The sequence below is a fragment of the Nomascus leucogenys genome, chromosome 21 (genome assembly GCF_006542625.1).
Source record: "Nomascus leucogenys isolate Asia chromosome 21, Asia_NLE_v1, whole genome shotgun sequence".
Classification (NCBI taxonomy): Eukaryota; Metazoa; Chordata; class Mammalia; order Primates; family Hylobatidae; genus Nomascus; species Nomascus leucogenys.
The window spans coordinates 10,223,520-10,246,940 of NC_044401.1; the positions used below are offsets into that span (position 1 = coordinate 10,223,520).

Consider the following 23,421-nt stretch of genomic DNA (forward strand, 5'->3'; position numbering starts at 1 on the left):
GTGGTGCTGAGATACAGAAGTAAATAAAATGTAGTCTCTATTTTCAATTATGTAAGTACATAGAAGATTGACAAATGATTACACAGGGAATAAGAACAAACAATAATAAAAAGGTGGAAAGAAGCAAATCAACACTGAAGAATAGATAGACTAATTTTGTTTTGCAATCTCAAGTGTAGTGAGTGGTAAAATAATCTGTAAAATCTTTTAGAGTTGGTAGTACTTTAATTCAGCACTGAAGGATAAAGATAACATGCTTACATGGTTTAAAAAACAAAAACAAAAGCACCCAACCTTTTTCTTTAGAAGGCTTTGGAAAGAAAATTTTTGCAAGTATCGGCTTTCAAAAGGTAAACTCTTTCTACAAGGATAACAATGAAAATAAACTATATATGTCTTAACAATTACCTTTGTACTTTGGGCTCAAGGTTTTAATCCCTTTAATTCTCTGAGAAATCGTAAAATGACTTAGAGTTAGAAATATCTAAATATCACATTAAACCTACAACAAAAGCATCTTCTATGCCCTTGTGTCTATGTTACATGACTTATATTTATTGTCTGTACCTCACAAAAACTCTATGAAGTACTGTTACTGGCAAGGAAATTTAGGATTAGAGGGGTTAAATGACTTACTCAAAAAAGACATATAGAAGTTTAGACACTGGGATGAGAATCCAGAGTTGTATGGCTTTTAGAAACACTCTGTCAAATAAAAATCTTAACTAATGACTGCTTCCCATTTAAAAAAAAATGTAAATGAAAAAGGTTTTCTCTACCTTTAAAATAGTATCCATGCTTAAAGACAACTGATTGACCAGATATAGTGCTTCCTAACTCCCATAAAATCCCACCAGAAAGAGTACAGAAATTAAAAAGTTATTAAAAACCCTAGAGGAGAAAACAGGAGGCAGAATTCAACAGACAAGATGTTTCAACAAACTTTTAGAAGACAGAAAATAGATTTAAAAAACAATATATGCCTTAGGTCAGTGTTTCTCAACCCAGGGATGCTTCAAAACATCCTACAATTCACAGGACTGCCCACTACAAAAAATAATTATCGGCCTAAAATATCAATAGTGCCAAAGTTGAAAAGTTGTACTTTAGGGTGAAGGGTTGCTTATGAAAAAACACATGGATGAGAAAGCAGCCAATTTGGTCCAAAGAATCCAAAAAAAAATTTGGAGTTCAACTCACTGTACCTCAGAAAACTAGAAGGAGGCCAAGAGCAAGTTAAAAGATACACAACAAAACAACAGATTCCTCCTGACTCTGTACAAATACCAGACATTTATCTCTCGGGCAAAAAAAATGCAGGTTAATTCTAGAAATAAACTGAATGGCCATGAAATAAAGACTTCCACTCTTCTATCAGTGATATCTGAAGCCTCCCCAGGAAAATAATCACATCTCTACCTGATTACTCGAAGTGGAATCTAATGAGCAATCCCCACTGCAGAGAGAGCATCCACTAAGCATTTTAATACTTCACCGTGAAAGACTAAACAACCAACAAGATTAATAAATATCTACATAATGAAAGACCAAACCAAAAAATAAAAGAACTTGGAGGGAAAAGAGACAGTATGTAGAAAGCAGAAAAAAACTATCTGGGAAAGAAATAATTCTAGTATCCCTGGGAAGAAACAAAAAAGATACTACTACTCATAAAATAAGAAAAGGGTGCTATGAAAATAACATATTTTTATTGTTGGCCTATTTTCAGTTTATAAGAGCATCTTCTCATTCTCTAATGAATATTCAATGAGAAGATGCTCCATCTCATGAGAAGATGCTCTTAAAAACTGAAAATAGGCCCAAAAAATTTTTTATATCATTAAGTCAATGGAAAATTTAAAAAAAAATCAAGAAAATCTTCTAGGAAGAATAAGACCATCTGAAAATATAGAAGAAATGATATTTATTATACAATAAACAGAAGTTCCAAAAAGAGTGAACAGGAATAAAAAAGAGGGAAATGACCAAAAAATAAGAAAATTATTCAAGTTGATAGATACATCTGGAGATCAAAATAGGCCCTAAATACTGACAAAATACGAATAAAAACCTTGGTATAACAGTTTGAAATTTCAGAGAAAGAAAATTATGCACATGGTAACTACACAAGTAAAAAGAGGCAAATATTAGCCATTAGGAAAACAAATGGCTGTAGGCAAGAGAAAACAGAAGTCTGGTATACTACTACTTAGCTCTTAGTAACATTTACCTGTCCTAGAGAAGCAAACAGTGATTACTGAGTTTAACTAAAAATAGCTAAAATTTCATTTGGACTATGAAAGGTAGGAATGTGTGAATATGGGTGTGTCTGTAAATGAAGGAGTAGACATAAAATTATAATTATTTATCTAAGAAGTCAATAGACAATGTTAAAAACTATTAAGTAGTAGCAGCTTAAGACCTCTGACTGTAACTAACCATAAGAAACTGCCAAAATTGCTAAAGTAGCCTCTAAAGATCAGAACTGAGGGGGTAGGAAGGTAGGGACAGGTGGGGCAGGATAAGACAGAAAATTTAATTAAAATTTTCTGCTATTACTATAATCATGTATTATATAGGTAAAAACAATTTAGAATGGGGATTTAAGAAGGTTTCACTTTCAGATAATTTCTCTTTCGAAGTATATAACATTACCTGCTCCACACAGATTTGAAGGGTGGTGGATTTGCATCAGCATTGCATTTGAGATTAACACCTTTTCTTCCTACAAACCAATTTCCATCATAGCCTGTTACCGAAACTTCAGGAGCATCTATAAAATAAATGCATGATAGGACAGGTTATCTTTTGTTAATGATAAATGCAATATATATGATAAAATATTAAGATGATAGATAAAGCCTTAGAAGAACAGGAATCATTTTTCCTTAGTCTCAACATGTATAATCAATATGGAAGACACTACTCCATAAGTATTGGCTGACTGAAAGAATAAAATGGAGAATGAGTACCCCCCAAACAGGCAATTATATTACATACAGTTTAAGTAATTAGAAATGCTGAATGTTAGGGAATATTCATAAACCTATAATCATCAAAAGCAAAATGTAAGAATCCTATTATGTGAGATGTAGAGATACAGGAACAAAGCAAATACATTACAGTATTTAATTAAATAAGACATGGCATTTAAGTACCATGTAGTACCAAGTCACCATATAAAACAGTCTTTAAAGAGATATTTAATCTAAAAGGAAATATCTTCTAAGAGATATCAGGTCAATTACAGTGATTAGATTCCCTATGTTACAATTAATTAATATATTGGGGGCATGTAGAGATGTGACACAGGCTTTCCATGACTACGTACTTACAACTGAAGTAAATTAGCTAGGGCCTCGAATGTATTAAAACATAAACTTTCGTGCATTCCATGTACCCAAAAGTCTTTTAGCATATGAGCAACATAACTAGTTGAATGAGCAATTATCCATATCTACCAGCAATATAAATATATACTTCCAAACTACTAAGTCCAATACCTATCATTCATTCAACCATCATTCTGTTTAGCTCCTAATAAGTGCCAGGCATGGCACTTAGAAATAATACACTGTTTTGGCCTGGCGCAGTGGCTCACGCCTGTAATCCCAGCACTTTGGGAGGCCGAGGCCGGAGGATCATGAGGTCAAGAGATTGAGACCATCCTGGCTAACAAGGTGAAACCCCATCTCTACTAAAAAATATATGAAAAAAAAAAAGCCAGGCGTGATGGCGGGTGCCTGTAGTCCCAGCTACTCGGGAGGCTGAGGCAGGAGAATGGCAAGAACCCGGGAGGCGGAGCTTGCAGTGAACCTAGTTCGCGCCACTGCACTCCAGCCTGGGTGACAGAGTGAGACTCCGTCTCAAAAAAAAAAAAAAAAAAGAAATAATACACTGTTTTAGGTGTTTGGTATACACACAGACTTTATATACATAAAATTTACATTCTAATAGTAATAGGGAAGATGACATTTAAAAATACTTAACTAAAACTCCTTATGAGGGCCAAGAAGAAAAAGAGTAGCATGCTAACAGAGAATATAAAAAGAAAGGCCTAATTTAAGTTGGGGATGGGGCTGGAGGTGATAAAAGGCTTCCCCAAGGAAGTGCTAGTTATGTACGATGCAGAGACTCTAGCTTTCTGTGAGCTACATAGAAAACTAAGTTAGCAGCACATGATCTGACGAGAAACTAGAGAGAGAGAGACCACATCAGTCTTTACCTCTGCCAGGGAAGACTGTCCTACTGGAAAGCAAAATTTACAAAAGAGTGGTAAAAATTTGAACTTTTAATAAGGTACAATTTTCTTATAAATAAAAAAAAAACCAAAGATTAACAAACATTTTTGTAACTTAAAAGTGGTACTAAAAAATGTTGCTGAAAGAACAGTCCAGATATCTGTGAGTTTAGGCATTAAAGTATCCCAAGAGGATATCTCTAAATATTGAGGTATAAATTTGTGCTATAAGACAATATTTAAGTTTGTTTACATGTCTTATAGGTCTCCAATTTACAAAAGGAAAAATGTCATGACTATTCTAAGAACATTTTAGGAGTAAGCCAATAAATCAAAACCATATTATAAACACTTACATTAGAAGAAATACATCTAAGATTTCATTCAAGCAAACAAAAAAAATGAAAATATCAGTCATTATTAGACACTGGAAAGGTAAACATATATGGATATGCAAAATACATTAACTTCCAACTGGGATCTGTATTTTGTGAGAAAAAGAAAAAAGTTAACACTTTGTAAAAGCAAGGTAGGAAAAGGAAAAAGAAAAATTTTAACAGGATTCTCCAGAGAATTGAGAAAAGATGGTATTAGCATTTAAGAATGCAATGGTAGTAACATTTTTTAAACTATTGCTTTTCAAGTTAACCCTATAAAGATTGAAAAAGATCCTGGGAATTAGCTTTAAAAACCATTACACCAAGTGTAATGAATATGTGTAATTTAAAACTCCATGCATGTCATATCAAAAAGCAAATAAGTAGCAACAATAAAGAATAGAACTCCCTCAAAAACACCTAGATTTATAATTTGCACATGGATAGAAGTAAAAGCAGAACCTAAATACTTTTTCTAATGTTCCTAATTTTCATTATCTTTGCTATAAGCTATCTGCAGCCATCACCTTTTCTACTACTTGAAATTTTTAAATGGTATACAAATCACAAAGAATGTATTAAACACTAAGAAACTTTTCAAACTAATTAATATGCATATAGGAAAGTCAAAGAAAATAAGGACACATGCAGTGGCTCATGCCTGTAATCCCAGCACTTTGGGAGACCAAGGCTGGGGGATCACAAGGTCAGGAGATGGAGACCCTCCTGGCCAACATGGTGAAACCCCACCTGTAATAAAAATACAAAAATTAGCAGGGCGTGGTGGTGCACACTTTTAATCCCAGCTACTTGGGAGGCTGAGGCAGGAGAATCACTTGAACCCTGGAGGCGGAAGTTGCAGTGAGCAGAGATCGTGCCACTACACTCCAGCCTGGCGGCAGAGCAAGATTCCATCTCAAAAACAACAACAAGGAAACAAGATGGGGAGCATTGGTGAAACTGAATAACAGCTCAATTAATTAGAATGTAGAAGTTGTTTGTCCTTCAGCATTGTACATTTTGAGGGACAAGTTGCCATAACTCCCTAAGTCCAGCCTACTTTTAAGATCTTAAAAGGAAATGGTTATATAATTTTAAGTTGGAGAGCAACTTTAAAGTCATCTGTTCATCTTTACAAAAGTGATTAAAAATGTTTTGGTTAAATGAAATTTCTATGAAAACACAAAATTAAAAGAAAAACAAAAATAAACAAGGAAAAGCTATTAAACATTCAAACTAAAAAAGTTTGATAAACATGCTAACAAATATTTAAAAAGCAAATGCTACCATTTACTTACACTGTATGTCTAATAGGAAAGAGTATCGGATGTCCTTTTCCAAGGCTGGATGTTTTACAACACAAGTAATTCGCCTTCCTCTAGCAAATCTGGTTGGAAATAGCTTGTACTGGCTGACAATTGTAGCCGTTTCATTTGGAAAAGAAGTTGTAGTGGATTCCATTTCACCAAGATCACCTTCCCAGTCAATATGTGCAACAGGTTTCCCAGTGGCTGCGATGCAAATGGCGGCTACTGTTTCATTTCCTCCATCAATTAAAGAATCTGGCCCTTTTATCAGGCTCACAGTGGGTTCAACTGTTTAAATATTTTTTTAATAATTAGTTACATTCAAACAAGAATATGTTTATATCTTTCCAAGTCACATCTAAACATATTTCGCGGGCTTAAGGACAACTGCATATAAAATCTACACACACTTTTTAGGTAATGTCATCGTCAAATACATTCTTGGAAAAACAAAAGATCATAAGCTAGGACAAATGAGACCAAGAATTCATACCACCACTACGAAGATGGCTCTACCTGATAAAGATATACATTCCATTAGGGAACGATGAATTCCTTCCAACTTAATATATACAAAAAATTTTATATAAAAAAAAGCTTCATTTTGCAGCAAAAAAATTTTAAAGCAAATACTTTAAAAAATAATTTATGAGTATGACTTACTGTTAAAATGTTAAGAAATAAAAAAAGTTCCTCTGAACATACCCATTGGAGATGAAATGTTTTTCTTGGCCCGGTAAGTGACTCAATAATTTCATTTAAAACACTGCCTTTTGAACTTTCAATCTTTAACTACTCATATATCCAAAAGAACCAATTAGGGCTGCTGAATGTATTCAATTACTTTTATTTACAAAATATACTTTAAGCTCATCCTAACATGTACCATCACTAATAATTAAGTTTTTTGGAATGTACATACCACCTATTTTCTTCCAATATAAGGAAGTTCCTCAGCAGGGTAAAGTAACAATGTTAGAACCTCTCAATCTACTCTGCCCCCAATATTTCTTAGTTATCTTTTCACATTTTCCAGCAATTGTTATGTGCTTCTGTGTAAATTCCTCAGTACTGACTTCATAAATTTTGTGTCCAGTCTTTAGTTTACTGTGTGCATTGAGTTTTTATTTCAATGATTTTTTTTTCATTTCCAGGATTTCAAGTTAGTTCTTTCAATACCATCTGTTCTTGATGGTATTGAAAGAACTAATTTTTATTTCACATTTTACTTTGCAACCTATTTTTATTTCACATTTTACTCTCATGGATATGATTATTTTCCTTATGTAGTTCCTTTCATAAGATGCATTACTGTAAAATAACAAATGAAAAAGTACATGCAACACATGCAATGAACAATTTTATAGCAAACATCCATATAACCACCACACATCTTAACAAACATTATTACTGAAACCTCACAAGTCCCTCATATTCCTCTACAATATCTTAAAAACCTGCCTGCCTCAATGTGAAACTATTATATTGACTTTGGAGATCAATTGTTTATTTTTCATTATAGTTCTACAACCAACACATGCAAATCTAAACAACACAGTTTAGCCTGTTTCTGAACTTTTTAAGAATGGAATTGGACCACATCTATTTTTGTACTTTTTCTTTGACTCAACTTTGTGTTCTGGAGATTCATTCATATTGGAACATTTAGCTTTAGCTTATTGTTTTTGGAATTCATTTTTTTACTCTTTTATTTTTAGATCATTTGGATTTACATACAATTGTAATATTATTAGTTTTAATTGCTTTATAGTTTATTATTGGACAATGGAGTTCCTGTTTCATCTGAACAATTTCACAAGAAACATTTCCATTCATGTATCTTAGCATATTTGTGCAAAAGTATATCCCTAGAATTGCTACTAATTTTCAACCTTATCAGATAATTTCAAAAACCTTTCCACAGTACCAATTTAATCCCAATCTTAGAGCTCCTGCTGGTCCATATACTCACCAGATGATATTGTCATCCAACTGATATTATCACAGACTTCTCAATGTTTGCAACCTGATAGGTATGTAATGGTATACCACTGAGATTTTATTTTTAATATCTTGGATTATGAATGAGGTTGAAGATCTTTTCATATGTTTATGAGTCATTTGGAATCTTTTCTTCTGCAAAATGCCTATTACAGCCAGGTGTCTATTTTTTTCTTACTGGTGAGTAAAAGTTCTACATAGATTTGGGAAAACAGTCATTTGTGATTATACGTGGTGCAAATACTACATTCCTTAAATTTGGTTCTGCTACTATCACTCCACTGAAACTCTAATGTCATCAAAGACCCCTAATCTAAAACTCAACACTTTCAGGTCTAGTCTCTTTAACTTTATAGAATTTGATACTTCAGCACAGCTCTTCCCAATCAGTTGAAAAGAATTAAATCCTAATGTGTTAAAGTATTTGTTGCAAGTAATGAATTAATTCCTAGGCTATGGATTTAGAATGATACTAGCTAAGTACTGTCCTGAGGAGAAACTAAAAAATAGTCAAAACATTTTCTGTAGGGCTTACTTCTTACTGTGGAAATGGCTGCTAGAGTAACATTTTCTTAAAAACTTTCACATCTTTTCTTGATACGATATTACTCTGCCTGAGTTCTTCTCTTAACTCTCTCTGAGAGCTCTTCCTATTTTTTCTAACCCCTTCCTTTAAATAAATAATCAGTCCTGAGCCTGCAATTACTTTTGTATCTCACTTAAAAACTTTTATCTGATAAACACTACTACCCAGATGATTCTGAACTTTCCCCAATTTTAATACAAGGCTTGATGCTTCAGCTTCTAACTACCTACACCTGGTTATTTCCACCTATCGCTCTCAAACTCAATAAACCTAACACCAAAATTATTTTATCCTCCCAATCACCAACATCTGTTTTTCATTCAGAGGTGCCCATTTAACTAGCAGTAACATAATTTAATCACAACTTTCAAAAGCTATTACTGTTCAAACTTTCCTTACTTCTTATATCCAGTTAGAAAATTCTGCTAATTATTCCTCTGTAATAGTTCTTGTCCTCATTCATGTGGCAGAAATTACAAAATTAATTGCAAGTGTTCATGGCCTCATGGCTGAGACATTATGATTTAAGAACCTCTTCATTTCAATTGATCAAAAACACCAGACCCATCTTCCTAATCACAAGTGTCATCACATTACTCTCTAAATCAGGTCAGCCGAGAGTTAGGCATTCCTCTATGTGATGTGATCAAAGCAGTGTTTCTCAAACTTCACTGTGTATGTAAGTCACTGGGGAATTTTGCTAAAATGCAGACTATCATTCAATAAGCCTAAGAGGGATCTGAAATTCTGTATTTCTAACAAGTTCCCAAGTGATGCCAATGCTGCTGGTCCACGAACTACATTTTAAACAGCAAGGGGCTGAGAATAGAAGACAGGTGAGAGGCAGCACAACTACTGAATACAAACATGAATTTCCAGTAATACAGAGCTCAAATTCCCTATCCTAGCATTTAAGTTACTTTAACGTGGTCCTACTCTATAATTCTAAACTTTAATTCTTCTACTTCGTATAAATCCTTTGAACAATCAATAAATTACTTATTCAGTGTTCCACTAATGCAGGGCTCTCAACAGGGGGTGATTCCCCACTAACTCTTGCTCCCCTCTTGAGGACACTTGACAGTGTCTGGAGACATTATGAGTTTAACAACTGAGGAATGCTATTGGCATTTACTGGCATAGTGTTTAGAGGCCACGGATGCTGTGTACAACGAATAGTACAGCTCACTATAACAAAGAATTCTGGCCCCAAATTTCAACAATACTGGGGTTAAGAAAACTTTCCCTTAATGTATAGTGGTCCCTTAGTATTCTGCGGTGGGGTGAGGGTTGGTTCCAGCGTCCCTGAGTATACCCAAATCCGTGCATACTTAAGTCCTGCAGTTAGCCCTATGGAACCTGTGTACAGGAAAAGTCAGCCCTTCATATATGCAGGTTTCACATCCCACAAATACTTTATTCTCTATTTGCAGTTAGTTGAAAAAAAATCCATGTATAAAGGGACCCACACAGCTCTAACCCATGATGTTCAAGGGTGAACTGCATATCATTTTCTGTTTTCCCTGCCTTGGTTCACATACTATCACAATCCTAGAATACCATTTTCATATTCTTTCATTTTTGCCTACCCAAAACCTACTCACACCACTGAAGACTGACTCAACTATTTCTCCTACGAAATATTTCTTGACTACCAAATTCACTAATCCATTCCTATATCCTACTCAAATAACACTGTAGGACTGCTATATACTGGAAACTCTTATTGGCTTTAGGGACAAATGCACAGTTACTCTCCATACATGGTTATAGTGGAGAAAATATTTATAATAGTGTGATAACTGCTACAATAAAGATATGTTCAACATAACAATGACAGCCAAAAAAGCATCAGATTTGGGGAAAGGGGTCAAGAATGGCTACTAAAAGGATATGATTTGATGAATAATAGTTACATGGAAGAAAGAAAGGCCAGAAAAAAAGGCAATCCAGGAAGAAAGAGAAACACCCATAAAAGCATAGGTTAAAAGAACTGCAAATAGTTTATGATGATGATGATAGGACTTGGGTTTTTGAAAAAAGAGAAGCAAGGAGAATAGATGAAGCGAGAGAAGTCGGTGTGGACAAAATAATGGCTAATCTTGTAACAAACAGCCTGGATTTTAAGCCAGTAAGTATTGTATTAATTTAGAGGGAACTACTAAAATTTAAAGCAAAATAAAAAGTGATTTTATCCCCACGAGCTTGCTCTTTCACATGCAAAGTACTTGTTATTTATTTATTTATTTATTTAATTTATTTATTTTGAGACACAGTCTCATTCTGTTGCCCAGGGTGGAGTGCAGTGGTATAATCTCGGCTCACTGCAACTTCCGCCTCCCAGTTACAGGTGATTCTCAAGTCCCAGCCACCCGAGTAGCTGGGATTACAGGCATGCACTACCATGCCTGGCTAATTTTTGTATTTTTAGTAGAGATGGGGTTCTGCCATGTTGGCCAGGCTGGTCTTGTACTCCTGACCTCAAGTGATCCACCTGCCTCAGCCTCCCAAAGTGCTGGGATTACCGGAGTGAGCCATACAGTACTTTGTGTTACCTTTTTTACTGATGTCCTCCATGTGAGTTTTCAGATATTCATGCCTTCCTTCTAATCAGAAAATTTCTCAAAAATATCAGTCTCTTAAATGTAAGTTATATTTCCCCATAGCTCTTAGGGCAGTGTCTTAAATATACTAAGCCTCGAATATCTAATTAAAAGAATATCTCTCAACATGAAAAATATATAATAAATTTGGACAAAATTGCTGTCCTATACTTCGGAGACTCTAATATTATGTCCTTAAACATTAGGAGCTTTTAACTTGTTTGGTTCTCTAGGAAGCAGACACTGTGATGTGAGAAGTATAAAAGGTTTACCAGGGAGTGACAACTGGGAGAAAAGGGAGAGGGAAGAATGAATTGAGTAAGGGGAGCTATCAGTACCCTGACAGTCTCCATTCAGGCCAATGGGCATATTCCATTAAAGAAGTCCACTTTGGGTAAAAATCTGCACACCACTATCTTGTTCAATCACTGGCCCCAAGAAGAGCTTACCCTTGGCTACCACTGCCTCACTTAGTCACTGGCCTGAGGTCACTCACAAAAAGAATAGCCCTGAAAACGGAAGTAATCTTAAAGGGCCTAACAGCTGGAAGTTGTCAGCTACCCACACTACCAGTAGCTGTTTGAGTAAGAACCTAAGCAGTAGATCTTCATGTGGGCAGCCACCAGTTACTATTGCTCCTCAATCTTCATTTCTATCATTTCAAAAGTACTTATCAGCATTTCCAAATTGGTTTACATTTCACTGCAAGTAGCTTAAAGTTAACGAGCTTTTTCAACATTTTATCATAAACTTTAACAGGTATCATAGGAAATAGTGGAATATCATTATTATGAGCAAAAGCACAATATTCAGATAGCTATGCAAATCTAAAATAGCAGGAATAAAATGTGATATGAAAAATTAAAACAGGAGGTGTCAGTGGCTCCTAGATGCAAAACTCAATTTTTTAAAAATGAAAAAACTTAAGATGATAATTAAAGGCTGAAAATTTGAGGGGAGGTAATGGAAAATAAAGATGTCACAGAAACTCAGAACTTAGTATATAATTAAAACTCATCACTATCTTTCATAAAGAAACTAGCTAAAACTATGTAGCGTTACATAGATAAGTAGGTATATATAGACAAGATTTTACTTAAAGGGAACCTAGGATCATAAATTTTAAGAAGGATCTTGAAAAATCATATTTGAATTATTTTACTTTAAACCTAAAGTTAAATCAAATTTCAACCATTTTAATTCCTTAAAAATATTTTTATTATAATCTTCACCACTATCACCAAAATACATAATTCAAGCATACCTACCTAACACAGTTACAGTTGTAGAGGACTGGGCATTTCCAAGCGGGAATGTAACAGCTTTGCAGATGTATTTTCCAGAATCAGAGAATCCTATGTTATGCAGAGTAATTGTTGCATCATTAAGTGAGTAATTTTTAAACAAGACTCTTCCCTGATATTCTCCTTGAACAGAGAATCCATATTGGGGATGGTGAACTGCAACAGTCTGTGAACTTTTGCCATGGATCTTCTCCCATGAAATCTGCGTTATGGTTTCATTTACTTCAATTAAACACTTTAATGAAACATTCTTTCCCCATACTGCTGTGACATGTGGCTCCACAATAATTGGTCCAGCTAAGGCACCTATGGAGGAAAAAAAAGTACTACAATTTTTAAAATAGAAAAAAGTGGTCAACACTCTCCTCCCTTCCTGACTCCCTGTGTCATTATCTCTAGCTACACACACACACACACACACACACACGCACTCACACGCACCACACACAAAACATACAACTGAGTAACAAAAAGAAATGAACTAGGTGTTTTCTGGGCTTGATATGAGATCCAAATGTGACTGTCAAATAAATTAACAATACGCCAATATGTGTTGCAGTGAAAAAAGCACTAGATTACGACCGAGTTGACTTGGAAGTACGATCCTTCCTCAATCAAGCCTTCACATGAGTTCCCAGCTCTGGCTGACACTTTGCAGCCTTGTGAGAAAGACTGAGGTAGAAGATTCAGTTACGTCATGCCTGGATTCCTGGCACACAGAAACTGAGAGATAATAAATGGATATTGTTTTAAAGCCATTATGTTTGGGGGTAAATTTTTTACATGGCAATAGATAACTTATGCATGTAGGATCTCCAAAACCAAATACAATACTAAAGTATCTTCTTTTGGAGGGTCCCTATGTCAAGTATCTCTACTGAAAAGTCATTAAAGACAGATCAGTTGCCAGAAAATATTAATGAAGAAATGCTTATATAAATGTAAAATAATTTTGTTTTTCCATTTCAGGGTTAAGAAAAAAAATTTCACAAGCAAAAGTTAAAATGACATCAAACTTCTTCCATATAATACGTATTTCCTTCCTAAAAGCAATTGAGCAAAACTTACAATGTTTTGAGGGATATAAAACTAACATTCATGACTACTATAGTCAAGCAAGATGCTGCTCATTGACAAGTATATCAGAATATGTATAACAAGTCCTTGGAGGTCTACAACTCACATATGTTCTCTAACAAAATAAATGAACAAATATACAAACCAAGAAGTAAACCAAAATAAGCACTCAAAATTGGAAATCTTATAAACAATACCTTTAAAAGTTACATCTAATTAATATTTTTAAATGAATACAGAAATGCAGAAGGGCGTCACCAGATAATCAAGAAAAATGCATTTAAACATGTTCAAACACATCCAAATATGTTGAAAAAAACTTTATGCAATATTATTTCCCTGAATCTTTTTTAGAGGAAAAAACAAAAACAAAAAAGTAAATTAGAAGGCAAATTTTATCATCTAAGAGATGACTGAGGATATTACAAAAAGGGACTGACAATTCACACTGACTACACTTAACAGCTACGAATTTAAGTTTCAGTTTTTTAACCATTGCTTCAAAAAAGTATCAGGCCCTGAAAATTTACTATCATGTTCTATAATGCTAGAGTACAGATAATTACTAAGCTTTTAAAATTACTCCAAGATATACGAAATGTGAAAGTATTCTAACGTATTTTAGCAACCTATCACAAGCTTGGTACTTTATAAACAAATTAAAAAGTCTCATGAATATTAATAAAAAATTTCATTTATTATGAAATAATAGCTCTGTATTTAAGAAAACTACACAGCACTATTCTAAGAACAAAAGGATATTTTTAGACTACTCATCACATTAAAAGCTCACATGACTTTCTTATTTGATGTTAAAAAGGTATTTAATAAAACTTAACATTTACTATCTGATTTAAAAAGAAAATCTAACTAAGAAAAGGATTCTTAATAAAGTAGATTCTTCTCAAATCAGTGGCCATTATCAACACTAAACAGAAAGAGGCATGGCTATTAAAAAAAGATCAAGACAAGATGGTGCACTATCATTGTTCAACTGAGACTGGAAATTCAATCCAGTGTAATAAGAAAAAGGAAAGGATAAATATTAGGAAGAAACAGAAAGAATTATTATTTGAAAAATCTATTAGCTGAAAAATCCAAGAAGATGAAATGAAGGGCTATTAGAACCAATAATATAGTTGCTTATAAACATATGCAAAATGTATATGAACTATATAATCAGTATGTTACAAAGGGTGATATCTTTACACATTTATTGCAAAAAAGGGTTTAATTTGTAAACATTAATATTTAAAACACTCATGAATAGAACTGTAAAAAACTTACAAACCCGACTTGAAAAAACAGAAGCTATGCCATATTCCTAAGTAGGAAAACTTATTTACATGTCAATTCTCCCCATATTAATACACAAATGCAATGCAATTATAGTGAAAGCCCTGATAAAAATTTTTTAAAAACAGGGTACAAATAACTGCCAAAAATATTTCAAAACACTAACAGACTACTGAAGAGGGAAAATATTAAAGTAAAAATAATAAAAATTTGGTATTATTAACATAAAATAATTGAAAGTACACAAACAGACCTATATATAATAGGATGTGGTATATAATAAAGCTACTATTTTGTTTGAGTGGGAAAATAATATATTAGTCAAGAAATGCTGAAAGAGCATGAGCAAAATACTTGGAAAAATACAGATCCCTCTTTTATACTAAACACTGAAAGAAAAAAAGAAAAACCCTAGATGGACTGAAGACCTAACAGTAAAAAATTATTGCCTCTACATATGTATGTAGACAAAACTTTCTGTATATTTTGTCAAAAACACTAATTACCCTAAAAAGGTAAATTTAACATTACTGAGGACCAAAGAAAGAATTTCTAGTTTTTATTTTACCCCCTTCAAATGGAGGTAAAACAACAACAACAAATGGAGTAAGAGAAGTTTTACGGAGTGAATGTTTGTGTCCTCCCTAAAATTCATTCTGAAGCTCTGACCTCAATGGTAGTATCTGGTAGGCCTCTGCATGATAATTAGGTTTAAATAAAGTCATATGGGTGGGCTCCCCATGATGGGACTGGTGTCCTTAAAACAAAGAAAGGAGAGCTCACTCCCTCACTTTTTCTACGCCATGTGAGGAAACAGTGAGAAAGTGATTGTCTACAATCCAGGAAGAAGATCCTCATCAAGAACTGGATCTGCTGGCACATGGATCTTGGACTTCCCAACCTCCTCAAATGTGAGAAATAAATGTCTGCTGTTTAAGCTGCCCAGTTTACGGTATTTTGTTATAGCAGCCTGCAATGGTTTGGATGTTTTGTCCCCTACAAATTTCATGTTGAAATGTGACCTCCCATATTGGAGGTGGACCTAATGAGAGGTATTTGGGTCATGGGAGTGGAGCCCTCATTAATAGCTTGGTGCCGTCCCTGTGGTAATGAGTTTCCACTCTCTGAGTTCACAGGAGAGGAGATCTGGCTGTTTAAAAGAGGCTGGCAGATGCCAGCACCATGTTTCCTGTGCAGCCTGAAGAATGGTGAGCCAAAATAAGCCTGATTCCTTTAAAATTACCAAGTATCAGGTATTTCTTTATAGCAACACAAATGGACTATAATACACACCCCAAGTTGACTAAGACAGGTAGTACTGGAATAACCTAATTATGTCTCCTTACAATCCAGAAAAACCACAGCCTAGTGGGCCACCATTACCAAAAGGAGTATTGGGAGATACTGTTGAGGGGTGGAGGGAGCTGACCCATTGGTTCAAAACTGTATTTTAAAATTTCTACATTTAGGTTGGGAAAGCCTCTCTCTCAGCATGACAGCAGAGACAGAAAAATCACCCAATAAAAAAAGCTGAGAGACTTAACCAGAAGGACTTACCCCAATGAACAAAGTTGATATTTACAAAAAAAAAAAAAAAAATTTAGAAGTGGCTATATTTTAAGGTGTTTGGCTTTACTAGTAAACAAATACTAATGTAACTATCGAGTTTCATTTTTCATCTTTTAATTTCTAGGAACTGAGTGATTTTTACTTTCTAATTTTTCTGTATTCTGAGTTTTACTGCTTGTTACAAAAGTAAGTTTTGCTGTATTTTTTGTTTGATTCAACCTTAAACCTTTCACCAAAGCTTTGTACTACTCTTCTAGTATTAATAAATTTGGCCCTCCCTTAGATTCCATAAGCCTCTAATTACATATCCCCTTTTTTATGTTTTAATTAGCCAGAGTTCTGTTGTTGCAAATAAAAGAATCTAATACATTTCCATTCCTGGACGAAATCCAAATGTTAAAAACCACTTCTGAGTAAGATTTTCCCCCACAGAATCTTAAAACTGTGCAGAAACAGATTTTCTGTTGTGGTTCTTAAACCAAACTCCAAATTACAGTGCCTCACTACTCAGAGACTACCAATCTTTAAGCCTAGTACTACTTCCTCCCTCTACTTTCCCACATGAAGCTTAGTTTAACTGGACAGCAGAAAGGTCCTGGAGAAACATAAACGTTTATTATTAAAGAGCTAAATTATTTAAAGTTTAAGTTCATCACTACTGGTAATGTAAGTCTAGAATATAAAGAGGCCAAGGAATAGCAAATAATTGAATCTTCCATATCTAGCAAGACTCTAACCTTGTCATAAGGTGGTCCTGGCTACTGCACACTCTAGACATGTAGGAAAACCATAATAAAACAGGATACTCTGTTTCTACTCTGTCTTCCTGATTTAAAAGTTTAGTTTTGTATCATTAGCTAATTAATTAAATTGAACTTATTATTCTTTCAGAGAAAGAGACAGACAGCATTTATTCCCCTATATGTAGCTCCACAAAAACACTACAACCATGAAAACACAACTCTTTGGAGTCTTCATGTCTTTGAATAGTCAGTATTTACAGAGTGCCTGGGAAATACAAAACATTTGGAAACACACACATTCAAGAAGATGCTTGTGACAGAAAAGAAAATGTAATGACGAACATAACTACTATGGGTTATTTAAAAAAAAATGACGTGAGATCCATATTACAGATCACACTAAAAGTGTTTGAAATGAAAATATGAATAAAATTGCAACCATTCCCTTTCTTTCCTCCCTGACTCTCAGAAATGAACCAAGAAGTAACAGAAACCATCACAAACTTTTGATACTACACTTTTTAAAACTCTGATACTATCTTTTACCACATTTCACTTCTCAACCTACAGTAATGGCATGCATATTGGACATTTCAGTTCCCAGGATCTTTCAATTGTTAAGATCTACACAATGGGTATATGCAAATATGCTATAAATGAAACATTTATTTTAGTCTGTGTCCAACTAAACACCACCTTTGAAAATCTCTAAGATATGAATCCTTTCATACTCCTCAAAACTTAGAATAATTTAGAGGCAACTAATAAAATATACATTAACAAACTAGCAAGGTAATAGCATATAGTTGTCCTCAAAAATTTCATCATACTTCAGCAAAACACATTTTGGAAGAATCAAATTTATCACCAGCACATTCAGTAATTAACCTGATTTGCTTTAAAGTGATAGGTAAGTCATGTCAACTCTGAAAATATAACAAAAACGTTTTTCAATAAAATCTCCAAACAATACTCAAACAGAAATAACCATGTAAGAATAAAGCCAGGTGAATTAAATAACATAGTTAACACTATAAACTGCAAACAAATATTATCAGAGTATGAAAGAATCTCTAACTTCATCTCATGTCATAACTAGAAATGATAATTCTGGAATCAAAGGTTTCTATATTCTAAAGAGAAACCTGGGTCACATGCCAAAAACTGGTTGAGAAAACCAACCATTTCTTCATTCATTCATCAGAATGTGTTAGGTGAACAATTTGTGCCAGGCACTGCTCTAGGTGCTGAGCCATTAGACAGTTTGCATTTTAATGAGGAAACAGACAATTAGCAAGCAACTAAAAATATAGAGAACAGAGGTGTAAATGTCAAGGATCCATAGTGCATTCTAACATTTAAATTGAGTGGCACTGATAAAGCTGGCCAGGGAAGCAGGAAGGGAACCAAGAGGGTATCCTATACATTAAGTGAAGAAAGTACCTAGAGAGTGGTCAATTATTCCAAATGCTGCCAAGAAGTGGAGGAAAAAAAAAAAAAAAAAGCACTGGTAAGTAACCACTGAATTTAGCAACTGTTTTGGTGGAGTGGTGAAAATAAAAGCTTGATTTGAAATAGAATAGAGACTACTCCTTTCAGACATAAAGGAGTAACAAGATTTATCCTTTTGCCTGAAACAACCATTTCAAGTTAATAGTCAACAGGCAACAAAGTTCTGATCCCTCAGAGGCAGTAGACGAAGTGAAGCACAAGGACAGAGAAACTAAACAGAGCTAGGCAGTCTCTGAGTTATATCCAAAATTGTACTGAAGGTTCTAGCCAGTACAATCAAGCAAGAAAAAGAAATAAATTCCAAATCAGAAAGGAACAAATGAAATGTCTTTACTCACAGAAAACACAGTTGTCTTTAGAGAAAATATGATGGAATCTACAATAAAGCTACTATGACAAGGGTGTTTAGTAGTAGCCCTTATGTAGGACCTAAGACCAATATATACATGTCAATTGTATTTCTATGCATTAGTAGCAGAAAATTAGAAAATAAAAAATGTAAAACATTGCTACCTAGAATAGCATCAAAAGTAGAAAATAGGACTGGGTGCAGTGGCTCACATCTGTAATCTAAACACTTTGGGAGGCCGAGGCAGGTAAATTGCTTGAGGTCGGGAATTTGAGACCAGCCTGCGCAACATGGCCAAACCCCGTCTCTACAAAAAATAGTAAGTTAGCCAGGCATGGTGGCTCGCCCCAGCTATTCAGGAGGCTGAGGTGGGAGGATTGCTTGAGCCTGGGAGGCAGAGGTTGCAATGAGCCAAGATTGTGCCACTGCACTCCAGCCTGGGTGACAGAGCAAGACTCTGTCTCCAAAAAAAAAAGAAAAAAAGAAAAAAAAGAAAAGAAAAGAAAAAAAGATGAAATACAGATAAATCTGACCAAAGGTGTGAAAAAACTGTACAGTTAAAACTGTAAAATTTGTTGACAGAAATTAAAGAATTATCTAAAGAAATGGGGAGACATACTTTATTCATGGATCAGAAGACACATTATTAACACATTAATTCTCTCTAAATTGATCTACAGATTTAATACAATCAAATTCCCATCTTTATTCGAAACTGACAAGTTGTTCTAAAATTTATCTAGAAATGCAAATATTTGTGACCTTAAGTTAGGCAAGTATTTCTTACATATGTCACTAAAAGCACAATGAGTGGTCTTCATCAAAATAAAAAAACATTCTGCTCTTCGACACTTAAACCACTAATTAGGAGAAAATCCTTGCAAAACATGCATCTGGTAAAGGATTTATATCTGATAAGAACCAAAATACATAAAGAACTCCCAAAACTCCACAATAAAAAGACAAGCCAAGAGGCCAGATGCAGTGGCTCATGACTGTAACCCCAGCAACTTTGGGAAGCTATAGCAGGAGGACCGTTTGAGCTCAGAAGTTTGAGACCACCCTGGCCAACATAGTGAGAACCCATCTCTACAAAAAATAAAAAATTAGCCAGACATGGTGGTGCACGCCTGTAGTCCCAGCTATTCAGGAGTCTGAGATGGAAGAATCGCTTGAGCTTAGAAGGTCAAGGCTGCAGTAAGCTGCAGTCATGCCACCGCACTCCAGCCTTGTAGACAGAGCAAGACCCTCTCCCTCAAAAAAAAAATAAAAAAATAAAAAAAAAAAAGATCTGAACAGACATCACCAAAGAAGATACATTAACAAGCACATAAAAAGATGATCAACAGTATTAAGGAAATGTAAATTAAAACTAAAATAAGGTACTACTACATAGCCATAAGAGTGAACAAAATTAAATGGGCTGAAAATAACAAGTTTTGAAGAAAATACGGATGAATTAGAACTCTTCTACATTGCTGGTTAAGCTGTAAAATGGTAAAACCACACTGGAATACACTTAGCAGTCTCTTAAAGTTAAACATACCATATGATCCAGCCATATCATTCCTGTGTCTTTACTCATCAGAAAAGAAAGCATGTGTCCATACAAAGACTTGTACACTTGTATACCAATGTTCATAGTAGCTTTATTTGTACACCCAAGAAGTAGAAACAATCCAAATGTCCATCAAGAGATGAATGAACATACAAATTGTGGTAAACCCATACAATGAAATATTAGTCAGCAATACAAAGGGACATCCAACTAGCAATAGCAGCAACTTCCCCAGCTTGATAAAGAACATCTACAAAACAAAACATCCACAGCCAACATCATACTTAATGTCAAGAAACTAGAATCTTTCCAGTTAAGATCAGAAATAGGCAAGGATTTCCCCTCTCACTACTCCTTTTTCAACAGCATACCAGAAGTCCTTACTAAAGTAATAAGGCAAGAAAAGGCAATAAATGTATACTGATTAGAAAGGAAGAAATAAAACTGTCATTGTTTGTGGGTGATGAAAAAACTCCTGGAGCTAATAATCAATTATAGCAAGGTTACAGAATACAAAGTTAATTAAAAAAAAAAAAAAGTCAATCACTTTCTTATGTACCAGTAATGATCAAGTGGAATTTGAAGTTAAAAACACAGTACTATTTACATAGCACCCACAACAATAAAATGCTTAGGCATAAATCTAACAAAATATGTACAAGATCTATATGCAGAAAACTATACAATTCTGAGAAAATCAAATAACTAAGTAAATGGGGAGATATTTCATGTTCTTGAATAGGAAGACTCAATATTGTCAAGATGCTAGTTCTTCCCAACTTGATCTATAGATTCAACAACATTCCAATCAAAATCTCATCAAGTTATTTTGTGGCTAGCAACAAACTGATTCTCAAATGTATATGGAGAGACAGAAGGCCCAGAAGAGTCAACACAATGTTGAAGAAGAACAAAGTCAGAGGACTTACATTATCTGACTTTGAGACTTACCATAAAGTTACCGTGATCAAGACCATGTGGTATTGGCTAAAGAAAAGACAGGTCAGTGGAACAGAATAGAGCCCAAAAACAGACTCATATAGTCTTTAACTGTATGTTAACTTTGATCTTTAACAAAAGAGCAAAGGCAATGTAACAAAGAAAAGATCTTTTCAACAAATGATGCTGGAACAACCAGACATCCACATACAAATAAATAATTCTAGACACAGATTTTATATCCTTCACAAAAATTAACTTGAAATAGATGATAAACCTAAGTATAAAATGCAAAACTATAAAAACCCTAGAAGACAACATAGCAAAAAAAATCTAGATGACCTCAGATACAACAATAATGTTTTAGATGAAACACCAAAGGCATGATCCATAAAAGAAACTCTTGATAAGCTACGCTTCATTTAAATTAAAAATTCCTGCTCTGAAAAACACACTATAAAGAGAATAAAAAGACAAGCCATGCTTAAAGTTACTGATCTTGAATTAGAGCAGCATCGACCAGCTTTCAGCTGCCTGAGTGGAGGCATGAAGAAGGCACAGAACAAGATTTAACCTGGGTTGGACATTTTACCAGGCATGCACAATTTAAAAGAGAAACAGGCAAGGGAGTTGATGTGGTTTTAATGATGGATTATGAACTTTAAGTTGGTCAAGAAGTGGGGGAGGAGGAAGTAGGACGAAAGGATTATAGAAACCAATATAGCTAAAGAATTATTGCAACTGAGGTACTAAGTGGGATGAGGTGGAAAATGGGAGATGATGGGTGGATAGTGGGAAAGTTAATTTCTCTGGGACTCAGTCTTAATGTTTATAAAATGTCTCATCACCTTAAAATTGTAAATTCTTGAAAACTGCCAAAAAGCTTTTATATACACCATTTCTATTGATCTCCACATCCCAACCCTTGCCCCTAAAAAATCACCCTGTTAGGCGCAGGTAATTTATTTTCCATATGACGGATCAAGAATGAAAAAGGTCAAGACTTACCCTGGGCCATATAAATTATAAGGGACAGTATCGTTTGCCATAGTCCAGAGGATCAAGGAAGACTTTGCTAGATGTGACATTTAAGCTATACCTTGAAGGCTCATATTTTCATAGGCTGAGAAGACCATTCCATGCTAAGCAAAGATTCAGTATGAGGCCGAAATACATAAGTACAAATAAGGCTGGAACCGAAGGCTGAATACAAAATGGGAAAGGACAGTAATCTGAAATGGCACAAAGAACTAGAACTAAAGTCTTGTAATTATTCTCTGGCACATTGCTTAGCATTTTCTAAAACAGGACTGTCTCAGTCACTAGCCACATGTGGCTATTTAAATTTAAATTAAATTAGGTTTTCAGTTACAAGCCATATTTCAAGTACTCAATTTCCACAATTAGCTAGTGACAATCATACTGAACAGTATAGCTACATTACATTTGCATCACTGCAGCAAGTTCTCAATAACACAATTCTAGAATAGAAGTTCAATAAAAGTCAACTTCCTTTCTAAATAAAGGTTTACAGGTTTCTATGAAGCTAAAAAGTTCAGCTTCAAATAATTTTTAAAAGTTTACATTTCTATAATAACTTACACATAACCAATATAGTGAATAACAGGCACAGAAAATAGCAAATTTCTACAAAAATATTTTCTACACATTAACACTAACTATAAAGTTAATCCTACTGTATCATGATATTTTTAATAATCTTTAAGTAGCAATTTCAGGCTTTTATAAAATGTTCTTTCTAAAATGGGGTTTTCATCATCTATTCTCAAACAATTGCTATGTTTTAATTTCAAATAAGGACAGTATCTTGATTTAACCAACCAACGTTAAGTAAGGTTCTCTTTAGTTGAATTTACCGTATGGGTGAAAGCACAATTTCTTCATATTTTCAGAAGAGAAGCACAAAACTTTAGAACAGGAAGAGACCTTAGAGGGTATC

General features: G+C 34.3%; 1 protein-coding gene across 3 annotated transcripts in view; it reads right to left on the reverse strand.

Annotated features, from left to right (window-relative positions):
• NECTIN3 (nectin cell adhesion molecule 3) overlaps window positions 1-23,421 on the reverse strand; it is a 123,877-nt gene that overhangs the window by 71,498 nt on the left and 28,958 nt on the right. For all 3 annotated transcript variants that reach the window (XM_012501089.2, XM_030801799.1, XM_003261789.4), the window contains exons 2-4: window positions 12,383-12,724; window positions 5,916-6,212; window positions 2,656-2,773 (exon numbers count right to left, since the gene is read on the reverse strand). In XM_012501089.2, coding sequence (XP_012356543.1) covers window positions 2,656-2,773; window positions 5,916-6,212; window positions 12,383-12,724 — 757 coding nt within the window. The remainder of the gene's footprint in view (window positions 1-2,655; window positions 2,774-5,915; window positions 6,213-12,382; window positions 12,725-23,421) is intronic.